Source organism: Quercus robur, chromosome 11 (assembly GCF_932294415.1).
Source record: "Quercus robur chromosome 11, dhQueRobu3.1, whole genome shotgun sequence".
NCBI lineage: Eukaryota > Viridiplantae > Streptophyta > Magnoliopsida > Fagales > Fagaceae > Quercus > Quercus robur.
This window is the reverse complement of record NC_065544.1, coordinates 36,329,884-36,343,583: the sequence shown is the minus strand read 5'-3', so window position 1 is coordinate 36,343,583 and position 13,700 is coordinate 36,329,884. Positions and strand designations below refer to the sequence as shown.

General features: G+C 33.6%; 2 protein-coding genes across 3 annotated transcripts; both read left to right on the top strand.

The window, feature by feature from the left end:
- The first annotated feature begins 1,439 nt into the window (after positions 1-1,439).
- Positions 1,440-3,231, top strand: LOC126707503 (limonoid UDP-glucosyltransferase-like). Its single transcript, XM_050407190.1, has one exon. It carries the CDS (start codon positions 1,599-1,601, stop codon positions 2,766-2,768), a length of 1,170 nt encoding a protein of 389 aa, XP_050263147.1. The 5' UTR covers positions 1,440-1,598; the 3' UTR covers positions 2,769-3,231.
- Positions 3,232-7,715: 4,484 nt separating this feature from the next.
- Positions 7,716-13,400, top strand: LOC126707502 (UDP-glycosyltransferase 84B2-like). Of its 2 annotated transcripts, none has more exons than XM_050407188.1 (2): positions 7,716-7,982; positions 11,479-13,400. In XM_050407188.1, the coding sequence occupies exon 2, from the start codon at positions 11,632-11,634 to the stop codon at positions 13,057-13,059; it is 1,428 nt and encodes a 475-aa protein (XP_050263145.1). In that variant the 5' UTR covers positions 7,716-7,982; positions 11,479-11,631; the 3' UTR covers positions 13,060-13,400. The 2 variants fall into 2 exon arrangements, with proteins under 2 accessions (XP_050263145.1, XP_050263146.1); XM_050407189.1 differs by having other exon boundaries at positions 11,461-13,400.
- The last annotated feature ends 300 nt before the right edge of the window (positions 13,401-13,700 follow it).

Below are 13,700 nucleotides of genomic sequence, written 5' to 3'. Positions count from 1 at the left end.
ACTATCTTAGTAACAAGTATCATCAATTATTTGACCAAAAAAAGATTGTCACCATCATCATCATTAGCCCAAGGAATTTTTTGACTTAGTTTTCTCTTGCTAATATTTAACTAGGAATGTCATCTACTTAACTTTTATCCTCTAGAGTTTTAAGGAGAATTTTACTATAGAATTCCTAAAATCTTATTCATTTTAAAATGAATGCAATAAATTTTGCCTCATCATCAAATAGATAGCAAAATGATAATAATTAATATTTGTTTAAATAATAATGATGTGTTAAAATCTATTCCACTCATTTCAAAATGGATGGATACCATTTCAAATATTTTATAGTGGAGCCATTCTAAGAAATCTAACATGATCATAATCTTATATATCGGGTAGAATCAAGGGAAAGAAAAAATCTTATATATCAGGTAGAATGTATAGGAAAATGTGAGAAGAGCCAAGAATCAAGGTAAAAAAAATAAAGGAACAAAAGAGAAAATAAAGGCAATTAAGAAGTTATCACAGCAAAATCAGGTCATTGATTTGGTATTTCAATTACTTTGTTCATTATCATAATTTTCCCATTTTTCTACTTCTTTATGATCTTTCGCAGTTTTCATTACAATTAAGGGAAAAATTTTCAATATTTTGAGAAAAATGATTTTTTCTCTCACGTGAATAGTGGGTTACTCTTGAAATATTATGTAATTATTCATCATTAAGGATTCTAGATCCTCTCTAAGCAGGAAATATAATTTGATTGACTAAATGGGCAACTACATTGGCTCTCAAATTGGGAGGGGTTTAATCCATATTAGATTAGTTTACGTTTAAAAATCTTAATTAGGTTTGAAGTTTGGACATGATACTTGTTGATCCACTACCATGTCAGTGATTTAATAACGAAAGGTTGGAGGATACAAGCCAAGGCATTAGCCAAGAATTTTACTAACACAGAAAAAGTGATGAGTAATGCTATTGATATTTAAAATTTTCTACATAATCTTACATACAAATTGATATATTATCAATTATGTAAAAGAATTTAACATTTATTTATTATATTGTTGAAATGGTAACAAATTAACAATCACATTTATTGCAGTCATATCAATTTGTAAACACTTTGTAGTAAATTTGTAGAAACTTTAGCAATTTTTTAAAATTAAAATGCTCGATCCTTTCTTGTCCTTTTGGTTGGAAAATATTAAAACTATTTCCAATTTTATTACAAAAAATTTACAAACAAACATAACAATAAAAGTGATTGGTGCAACATTAACAACAGAATAAATTATTATCTAAATTGCATTTTTGTGATTGATGAAATATCAATCTGTAAGAGTTATACAGTGATATTTATTGAATCAATCGATCCCAAATACCAATATTAATGTCTAATTAGGTTTTTGTTACTTCTCAGCCCACAACTGCGTCATTGCCTACGATAGCCTAAGTTACCTTATTCCTTATCTTATATGTATCTGCCTCTACCGTTATTCATTACCAACCACCCAAATATCTCTTTTGTTTTATGAACACCACCCAAATATCTCTTTATCTGAACTCATCTCCTCCTCCAAATTTCTGTGTGTGCGCGTTGAATCATGGCCTTGAATGAGCAAAAAGAAGAAATTCATGTGCTAATGGTGGCATTTCACATTAACCCTTTGCTTAGACTAGGAAAACGCCTTGTCTCTAAAGGCCTGCATGTCACCCTTGCAGTCACAGAAGTATTTCAGCAACGTATGTTCAAATCTTCCTCCATCACCACCACCAATTCCATCTCCGGAATCCAACTACTATTCTACTCTGATGGCTTTACCATCGAATATGACCGCAAGGCCAATATTGATCTCTACATGGAGACCCTAAGTAAATTTGGACCCCTTAGCCTCTCAAACCTCATCAAAAATCGCTTCCATGGTGAACATAAAAAACTTTCTTGCATCATCAACAATACTTTTGTGCCATGGGTAGCTAACGTTGCTGAAGAGCATAAAATTCCATGTGCCATGCTATGGATCCAACCTTGTGCTCTCTATGCCATTTACCACCACTTTCATAACAACCTCCTCCCATTTCCTACTCCTACAAACCCAGACATGAGTGTTCAATTACCAGGCTTGCCATTGTTGCACACACATGACCTACCATCATTTGTTCTTCCATCAAATCCATTTGGTAGTTTACCAAAGCTATTCGCCCAAGTGTTCAAAAACTTGAAGAAGCTTAAGTGGGTACTGGGAAACACATTCTATGAGCTTGAGAAGGAAGCCATTGATTCCATGGCTGAGCTTTGCCCAATACGAGCTGTTGGTCCACTAGTCCCTTCTTCCATACTTGGTGAAGACCCAAATCTCGATATTGGCATAGAAATGTGGGAACCCCAAGAATCATGCATGGAGTGGCTCAATCATCAACCACCTTCTTCAGTTATCTACGTTTCATTTGGGAGTATCATAATGTTATCAGGTAAGCAGTTAGTGAGCATTGCAACAGCCTTAAAGAACAGTAATCGTCCATTTCTTTGGGTGTTGAAACGTTCAGAAGTGCCAAAACGAGAAGGTGAAGAAGAATTCCCACCAGGGTTTTTGGAAGAAACAAAAGACCGAGGCCATATAGTAACTTGGTGTCCTCAAACAAAGGTTTTAGCTCACCCGTCTATTGCATGCTTTTTAACACATTGTGGTTGGAGTTCCTTGCTAGAAGCCATAATATTGACCTTTTCACGCACATGGACTATTTTTCCATTTCCAATGCATGCAATCAACTGAACCTAACATACCTGGAAATCCACGCCTTTTGTCATGGGCCTTTTGTCTTCATTATTTGGCTTCCTCAAATATTCCTCAGAGAAAATATCAACCATCGCAGTAACAAATTTTTCCAAACTCTGTAGGCTAGTGATTTCTCCAATCTGCACATACTCATCCATAAAATCACCCGTTACTCCATACGCAAGTATCCTGAGTGTAGCAGTGATCTTTTGAAGGGAAGATAACCCAAGCTTTTTGCCACCATTTCTTTTTTGGACAAAGTATGGATCATGAGCTTCTACATTAGAAATAATATTGAGAAAAATAGAACGGCTTATCCAAAATCTCCTCCGAAATACTTTCTTTGGATAAACTGGTAAAGTAGTCAAAGTAAAGCCTTTCTGGCTTGCCAAATGATTACGTCTAATATAGGAACGACGTTTACGTCGTGATGTTGAATAAATGACAACTTCTTTGATTATTTCATCCTCATCGAAGTCATCAAGAAGCAATTTGCAAAACAAAGAGCTACCCATGAATACTACCTTCAAGAAAAAATTGGAAAACAAAAATATATTTTTGATAAGTAATAAACTCCATTGAAAATAGATATATAGACAAAATTATAAAACAAGGTACACATGTTGTATACATCATCAATACAATTTTTCATTAACATAATTTTTATCTTTAGCTTTGCAAATTATGAAGGACTTCAATAAAACAAAAAGGAAGCACTAATTCACTTGAAGTTAAATAGGGGAAGCACTAATTTTGATTGGGCAAAAATAGAAGAAAGAATGTGTTGGACTTAGGAAGGCACTAATTGCATATATTGCTTGTGATTATCTTTCAATGTTAGCATTACACTTCACCATTGGCGATTTATCTATACAAAAACGAAAGAACTTAACCCTGGACTTTTGTCTTTAGAACTATGATCTCAATAAGAAGAGTTAATTTTTAACCATTTAAATAAGGTTAACATGGTTCAGGTAATGAACTTTTGCTATAATTCTTATAAACATCACATTATACTCATAGATGAAAATAGAACATAAATATCTCAAAATTTACACATGCAATCCTTGCAGAAAATGTCAATTGTTCAAGATGAAAATAAAACATAAAAAGTCCTAAATATACAGATGAAAGCCCTTTCAAAAATGTTGTATTCTAAAAAGAAGTTGTTAAACTCAAACCATTTTAAAATATATCTATATAGTTATCCAAACATAGTCCACATGAATCAAAACTCCTAACATCTGCATATTCAAAAATAAAAAAGGCATATGTTAATATATAAAAGGAATATAAGCAGAGAATGTACCGGATATGCTTTGTCTAAAAGCCTTCAATTACCAAATAACAAATTTTGAGTGCAACACTACTTTATTATTTGAAACATTTTCCCTAGAGCCAAAAATTATAGCAAAATCGGCTGGCATAATGACAAAAAAATATTTTTAGTTCAAACATTTTTTTTGAAGGCTTTGTAGGGAATTGAGAAGCCAAAGAGGTGGCAAAAAAAAAAAAAAAAAGAGGAGAGAGAGAGAGATATGTTATTTAGAAAACCAAAAAATATAATCTACCAAAACTGAAAAAATCAAAGATGCATGACCTCACCAATCGTAAAACCACAAAATTTTCATATGGCTAATTGTGTGTGTGTGTGTGTTATTCCATTCCAATATTCAAACCATTGCACAAAAACCATAACCATCAATAAATATAAGAAACACAAAATAAGATTACTATATCTATGGGAAAAAGTAAAAGAATAAATCATAAAATAGCAAAAATGAAAAAAAAAAAAAAAAAAGTTCCAACCATGGATGTAGTTTCCATTAAGAAGTTTGATAAATATTTAACTGCATTGCAAGTCAAGGGAAACCTTTTGTAAATCTCTATGTTCTTTTAAGATATTTCAAAATCATAATGCTTCAACCCAAAAATTCTTTAAGATTTCCATGACCTAAAAATTCACATTCTATGGTACAACTTAAGAGGTCCAAACTTAATTAAGTAGATCTTTGTGTCCATAAAAGCAATTAATTGATTTGAAGAAAGGAACAAAAACCAATTTGATGAAGCAACCCAACTAAAGTCCAACTTCCAACCCAACCAAATCTTAATCAAAATTAAAATGAAATGAAATCTTAAAAAAAAATAAAAATAAAAATGAAGAGAGAGAGAGAGAGCTGAAAGTCAAAAACTTAATGACTTACATCAAGCAAAGTACTTAATTCTGATGAGAAGAAAATTGTTTTTTTGGGGCTTTAATTTGTAGAGAGAGATCAAATTGCAGGTAATTACTAAAGCCGTAATAAATATGACAAAACAGCCTAAAGTTAATAATTTTCATCAAGCAAAGTAAACATATATATATGTGGCAGTATATGGAAAGCAACAACACTATGAAAAAGCAATTTGCAAATGAAACTAATACATATTACTGCATAATAGGTCTATTTGAGTGCAAGCTTTCTACTAAATATGGCCATATTGTTTCTCTCCCAAGGAATATGAGCCAACATCTAAAAGTAACCCCAAATACTCATAAATTGTAAGTTACAATGAAAACAAACACAGTACAAAGATGGTATAAATTTTATTCATTAAACTGCCATGGAAAAATAAAAATGAGTCCAATTACATTGCTGTAAAAAACTCACTACATAAGTCATACTATCCTAATAGCTAAAATCAATTATATATTTTTGGTTGCAATTAAATTCTATCTCCTAGTTCAATTCAAGAGCAAGGTAATAATGGTAAAATCAAATTTGCTCTTCACAGATGATCTTCCTATCACAATAAAATGGCGAAAACATAACATGCATCCATTGTAAGAATAATTCAGTCATCCACACAAAAAGATAAGCAAGTAAATATCAAAGAACACAATGATAAAATACATTCATTTTTCATATATAGTATAAAATAACAAAATACATCAACCATTTTCTAACGTAATAAAGTTGATTTAGGTTTCAACAAAATACATCAACCATTTTTCTAACATCACACGGTTGATCTAACACAACAAAATACATCAACCCTTTTTCTAACATAACAAAGTTGATAAACTACTACCAAAATAAAGTCTATCCAAGACATGATTTACATGTTTTAACTATCAAACTATTTACTTGACACTTGTCTTGCAAGGATTCGCTCTTGGAGTTGTTTATAAAAAAGTTTTTGTGCCCAGAACATGCCACTTGTGTCCACACATGATTCTCTCATCCTCTATCATGCTTTTGATACGAAACTTTTCTCTTTCAATTCTAATTCTTTTCTCCTCCATTTGAATTCTTTTCTCCTCAAATCAAATTCTATCCCTATCCTTCAACTCTTCCAATCGAATTCTTTCCTTATCCCCCAACTCTTCCAATCGAACATTTTCCGCTTTGATGCGAAGACTCTTTTTCTTGTTTGTAAGTTCTCAATAACTTTCATTTTCTTTGCCAAATATTCTCCAACATCTTTCCCACAAGCCTTTTTCTTTCAATTGGTAGTGTCATCAACTAAGGACACATCATCCCCATTGGCAATAGATATTGAATCTAGAGTTGGAGGTAGCACTACTCTCGAATTTTCCTTGGGCATGCTCCATTTTGGTTGGTGCTTCAACACATTCCAACAATGTTCAAATGGAAAGTCTTTTTTGACTCTATTTTTATACATAGCCTTTGCATTTTCAATTTTAAAAAAAATTTTAAAAAAATAGAACATAATTAGTATCTTCAAACTATTGATGAATATCTATTTTGAAACTATTGCAATATAATTTATAATTGTGTCATGTTCAATTGTACCACTATAAGGGGTTGCTTCAAGTGTAGCTATGAACCCACAAAATCTACTTGTCTCCCTATTAATCATTCCCCATCGACTTGATAGGGAGACAACAATACGTGTGGTGTCGGATAAATTGTGTTGGCAGAAGTATTGCCAAATTTTTTTATGGAATGTTTCTTGTTTCTGCTCATTACCATGCACAACATCAATACTAGTATTGAGCCATGCCGAAATGAAGATATTATCCTCCTCTACACTAAAGTTGGTACTCCGTCTCAGTTTATTAGAGGTGTTGATCTCAACTTCAGGTGGAGAATTAGAAACAGACATTGGGTTATTTTGGGTTACACCCAACAAAGGCAAGTTAACATCAATTTCCCCTTGTATGATACCAGTGTAAAACGGCAAGTATCCTTGTGCATCCATAAGTAGATAATGTACAAAATGACACAACCTACTTATTAAAGACACTTCTACAAGGCACCCAAATCACCAAGAGTATAAGATAATAAAAACAAGACAATCAATTGAAGTTCAATATAAAATACAATAAGTACTATAAAATTAAAACCAATAAAAAGAGAAAATAATTAGAACTAGAGTAAATCAATTATGTGATAAAAGTCAATGAACTATAACAAGAACAAGAACAAGAACAAAAACAAAAACATAATATAATGCACAGATTACAACTAGATTGAAATGTTGAATTACAATACCATATCAAAGCTCCATAAAAGATTCTAACCAAAATCATAGAAAGATTGACAAATATAACTAACCTATTTTGGAGTTGAATTGGCTAGAAGCTTTGCCCCAATCAGTGATGAAATGTTGAATTACAACATAAAAGATTCTAACCAAAAACATAACCCAAGTGGGGGCCTAAGGGGGCCCGGGTCTCCCCTGGGCCCAAAAAAAAAAATTAGTAAGTAAATTTTCCCAAAAAAAAAAAAGCAAGAAGAAGACTTGGGCCTGCCCCTTTCTTTTTAGCCCAGCCCCCCTCCAAAAATCCTAAACCATCCCACTGAGTCTGCCAGCCCATGTAAATGTTAAAAAAAGAAAAGAGTAAACCCACTAACCCAGTAGTCCAAAACAAACGGAAAAACGAATTGAAAAAGAAGAAGAGAAAGGCAGAGGTGAGACAAAGAGTGAGAGGTGAGACAGACTTAGAGAGTAGAGAGTAGTACAGAGAGAAACTGAGAGAGTGAGAGGTGAGAGAGACCCATCTTGCTGCTACCCATGCTGTGACACTGCCACCACGCGAGACCCATCTCGCAAACCTGTCCCAGTCCCTTTCAACTGTCGCCTATCGTAGACCCAAACGGCCACTCACCAACGCCGCCACGTCGATGTGAGACCCATCTTCCTGTCGGTTGCTTGATATACCCAGCCCAGCTTCGTTGCTCTAGCCTTCATAGTTCACAAGTATTTAATCTATCCTTCAAAACCTAATATAATTTTTGATTGTTTGTGAATCTCTGAATCTAACAATCTGTGCTTGTGGACTTGTGGTATTTGTGTTTTTACTGATAGTGATGAACTGATGTTGGTGATTGTGAATTGAATCTGTGCCTGTGGTGTTTTTTTTTTTTTTTTTTTTTGGCTTTTTGGCTTTGTGACTCTCTGTCAATCTGTGTTTGTGACTCTCTCTTATATTATATAGATGAGAGAGAGAGATAGAATATATTTGATTGTTTATTGACCGGTAGTTGGGCAATAATAGGACAAGTGAAGTGAAAGAAAAAAAATGGTAAAGTTAGGAAATTTTTTTGCCAGTAGTACATAATAAATTCATAGTGTTGGTAGTGGGTCTGGGTGAGGGTCAGAAATAAGGAGACAGGACAAAGACAAAGAGAGCAGAAATACAAAGACCAAAGACAAAAGAAAAAAATAAATCATATAATATAGTAAATTATCACATAAATTTAAGAAAATAACAATGATTCACTTGTGCTTATTGTTAAGTCATAATGCTAAATTAAATCAATTTATAAATTGAAAAGAAGTGAAAAATACTAAATTTATAATTTGAAAAGGATATAGCTTTGACATTTAGTTCGGATTCAATCATAGATGATTTTGAAAATCTAAAAGAGCGTCAAGTTCCCATTAAGAAGCAATAGTGTTTCGTGTTTTTTATTTTTGTTGGTAGTTAATTGTATTTTAATATATTAAGAAACAATAATTTTTGTGTATTTTTCTTGGTTGATAGTTTTTTAATACCATATGGATGCGAATTTGAAAAAAAAAAATTTTCGCTTAACTCCGACCCCCAGTTTGAAATCCTGGGTCCGTCCCTGCCCTAACCCAAACCAAAACCTAATAACCCATTGTTTATACCCATGGAGCTTCAGTCTGATCCAAATGGAAGCCAAATCCCCTCCCTTGAATCTTCGGTTTTGAGATGAGCAGATGGGTTTCAAGAATGGGTTTTTGGGTTCGGTCAGGGAGAGAAGAGTGGGTTCGGTCAAAGGAAGAAGACAAGCGGTTGGGTTTTTGATTGTGGGTTCAATCAGGGAGGGAAGAGCTTGAGTTTGTGATTGTGGGTTTAGTCAGAGGAAGAAGAGAAGAGGTTGTGTTTGTGATGGTGGGTTCGGTCAAAGAGAGTAGGGGAGAGCAGCTGGATTTGGCAGCGTGGGTTGAGGGAAGGGAAGCAGCGGCTTGGGTTGAGGGAGAACGAATAAAAAAAAAGCAAAGAGGAGGTAGAGGCATGGGAGAAGGGAGAACCATTAAAAATAAATAAATAAATAAATAAATAAAAAAGAAAAAAGAAAAGAAGAAGTGCGAAGAGACAGAAAAGAAAAGGGAAAAGGTGGAGCGTGTCATGATGAAAAGAGGAAAAGGGCACGCATGTTTGATTAAACAAATAAATTTTTTTTTTAACATCTTGCTACAGTGGACTGCTATAGCAGCCCATTGTAGTTGAATGTCAAAACTTATAGCATATAGCACCTTTAATGTAAAGTGCTTTTTTAGAATTAAATGTTAAAAAATAGCATATTTAGTATTTGAAATATTTGATGAGAATGCTCTAAGGATATCTATTAAATTTTTTTAGTATCTATATTATGCCTTTTCTCAAGGCCCAAGTTGTTGGTGGAGTCTGTCCATAGGACCAGAAAAAGACAGTAGAAAAATAAATGGACACAAATTATAGCAGTAAAAGGTAAATAAAGGACAAAGAAAGTAGAGCCTGTAGATCTGCTTTTAGTGGCCAAAACTGAAGTAGAATAAAAATATTCCTCCTACTAAGAAATCAAAGAGATGGTTGACACATTATTTGCTTGGAACAAATGAGACTGAGAATCAATGAATAAGAAGACAAGGGCTTTACCATGTGCCGATACAAGAGCAGGACCGACATTCAGTGGTAGAGCCACATATTGTTGATTGGGTGCAAGCAATTACACTCATTCATTATATTTATAAATATATATATATATATATATATAATTATGTCCTCAAAACTCATTCAATATTAATTAGAGTTTTTTTTAATGATTGCAACTATCTTAGTAACAAGTATCATCAATTATTTGACCAAAAAAAGATTGTCACCATCATCATCATTAGCCTAAGGAATTTTTTGACTTAGTTTTCTCTCGCTAATATATATTTAACTAGAAATGCCATCTACTTAACTTTTATCCTCTAGAGTTTTAAGGAGAATTTTACTATAGAATTCCTAAAATCTTATTCATTTTAAAATGAATGCAATAAATTTTTTCTCATCATCAAATAGATAGCAAAATGATAATAATTAATATTTGTTTAAATACTAATGATGTGTTAAAATCTATTCCATTCATTTCAAAATGGATGGATACCATTTCAAATATTTTATAGTGGAGCCATTCTAAGAAATCTACATGATCATAATCTTATATATCGGGTAGAATCAAGGTATAAAAAAAAATCTTATATATCAGGTAGAATATATAGGAAAATGTGAGAAAAGCCAAGAATCAAGGTAAAAAAATAAAGGAACAAAAGAGAAAATAAAGGAAATTAAGAAGTTATCACAGCAAAATCAGGTCATTGATTTGGTATTTCAATTACTTTGTTCATTATCATAATTTTTCCATTTTTCTACTTCTCTATGATCTTTTGCAGTTTTCGTTACAATTAAGGGAAAATTATTCAATATTTTGAGAAAAATGATTTTTTCTCTGACATGAATAGTGGGTTACTCTTGAAATATTATGTAATTATTCATCATTAAGGATTCTAGATCCTCTCTAAGCAGGAAATATAAATTGATTGACTAAATGGGCAACTGCATTGGGTCTCAAATTGGGACGGGTTTAATCCATATTAGATTAGTTTACGTTTAAAAATCTTAATTAGGTTTGAAGTTTGGACATGATACTTGTTGATCAACTACCATGTCAGTGATTTAATGACGAAAGGTTGGAGGATACAAGCCGAGGCATTAGCCAAAAATTTTACTAACACAGAAAAAGTGATGAGTAATGCTATTGATATTTAAAATTTTCTACATAATCTTACATACAAATTGATATATTATCAATTATGAAAAAGAATTTAACATTTATTTATTATATTGTTGAAATGGTAACAAATTAACAATCACATTTATTGCAGTCATCAAATTTTAAACACTTCGTAATAAATTTGTAGTACCTTTGGCAATTTTTTAAAAGTAAAATGCTTGATCCTTTCTTGTCCTTTTGGTTGGAAAATATTAAAACTATTTCCAATTTTATTACAAAAAGTTTACAAACAAACATAACAATAAAAGTGATTGGTGCAACATTAACAACATAATAAATTATTATCTAAATTGCATTTTTGTGATTGATGAAATATCAATCTGTAAGAGCTATACAGTGATATTTATTGAATCAATCGATCCCTAATACCAATATTAATGTCTAATTAGGTTTTTGTTACTTCGCAGCCCACAACTGCGTCATTGCCTACGATAGCCGAAGTTACCTTATTCCTTATCTTATATATATCTGCCTCTACCGTTATTCATTACCAACCACCCAAATATCTCTTTATCTGAACTCATCTCCTCCTCCAAATTTCTGTGTGTGCGCGTTGAATCATGGCCTTGAATGAGCAAAAAGAAGAAATTCATGTGCTAATGGTGGCATTTGCCGCTCAAGGTCACATTAACCCTTTGCTTAGACTAGGAAAACGCCTTGTCTCTAAAGGCCTGCATGTCACCCTTGCAGTCACAGAAGTATTTCAGCAACGTATGTTCAAATCTTCCTCCATCACCACCACCAATTCCATCTACGGAATCCAACTACTATTCTACTCTGATGGCTTTACCATCGAATATGACCGCAAGGCCAATATTGATCTCTACATGGAGACCCTAAGTAAATTTGGACCCCTTAGCCTCTCAAACCTCATCAAAAATCGCTTCCATGGTGAACATAAAAAACTTTCTTGCATCATCAACAATACTTTTGTGCCATGGGTAGCTGACGTTGCTGAAGAGCATAAAATTCCATGTGCCATGCTATGGATCCAACCTTGTGCTCTCTATGCCATTTACCACCACTTTCATATCAAACTCCTCCCATTTCCTACTCCTACAAACCCAGACATGAGTGTTCAATTACCAGGCTTGCCATTGTTGCACACACATGACCTACCATCATTTGTTCTTCCATCAAATCCATTTGGTAGTGTACCAAAGCTATTCGCCCAAGTGTTCAAAAACTTGAAGAAGCTTAAGTGGGTACTGGGAAACACATTCTATGAGCTTGAGAAGGAAGCCATTGATTCCATGGCTGAGCTTTGCCCAATACGAGCTGTTGGTCCACTAGTCCCTCCTTCCATACTTGGTGAAGACCCAAATCTCGATATTGGCATAGAAATGTGGGAACCCCAAGAATCATGCATGGAGTGGCTCAATCATCAACCACCTTCTTCAGTTATCTACGTTTCATTTGGGAGTATCATAGTGTTATCAGGTAAGCAGTTAGTGAGCATTGCAACAGCCTTAAAGAACAGTAATCGTCCATTTCTTTGGGTGTTGAAACGTTCAGAAGTGCCAAAACCAGAAGGTGAAGAAGAATTCCCACCAGGGTTTTTGGAAGAAACAAAAGACCGAGGCCATATAGTAACTTGGTGTCCTCAAACAAAGGTTTTATCTCACCCGTCTATTGCATGCTTTTTAACACATTGTGGTTGGAGTTCCTTGCTAGAAGCCATAGCTACAGGTGTGCCAATGATTGCATATCCTCAGTGGACTGACCAGCCCACAAATGCAAAGCTTATTGCTGAAGTTTTCAACGTGGGTGTGAGGCTTAAGCCAGGGAGTGATGGGTTTGTGGCAACCATGGAAGTAGAAAGATGCATTGAAGAAATTATGACTGGGCCAAGATCTGAGGAATTCAAGAAAAACGTGGCAGAGTTCAAGCGGGCGGCACGTGCGGCGGTAGCCGATGGTGGGTCCTCAGACCGGAATATCCAAGATTTTGTGGATGAGATTATTGGCCATTCTCGTGGGAGTCTTTGATGTGTTGTGTAGCATGTGTTTAGGCCGTAAGGAAGAGTCTAAATTTTCTATCTCATGTATTGTGTTTTACTCCATACTCTATATCGTTGTCCTAATGAATGACGTGTAGTGGGACAATGTTATTGGAGCTACTCATGAAAATGGTAAGGCTAGTGGTCCAGTTCTCCCGATTGAAGTCTTTAAGGACAATGATATATATGTTATAGTTACGTGCTAGAAACTTCTTGTAATAACTAATAATGCGATGAATCTTGGACATGTAATATTTATAATAAATCATGGAAATGCAATAATTAAGAAAAAGAGATGCAATGGTTTTGTGACCTTTTTTTTCTTGAAAAGTTTTGGAGCATTTTACTACTAAAATATTATTTTTATAAATTAATTAAATGATACGTTGGCAAATCAAATAATATAATGCGAGAGTTTTGTGTGAATACAGTCAGTATTTTTGTAAAAATTTAATACGGAGAGCGAATGCTAATTTATTTATAAGTTTGGAGAGTAATGCAAGGGAAAATGGTAAAAGTGAGAACATTAATCCTAGGAGGAGCAATATTTCTAATTGTCTCAATATATTCAAGAAATTAAATGACAAAATTTAGTTACAAATTTGGTTGTAACCAATTGCTACAACTCTC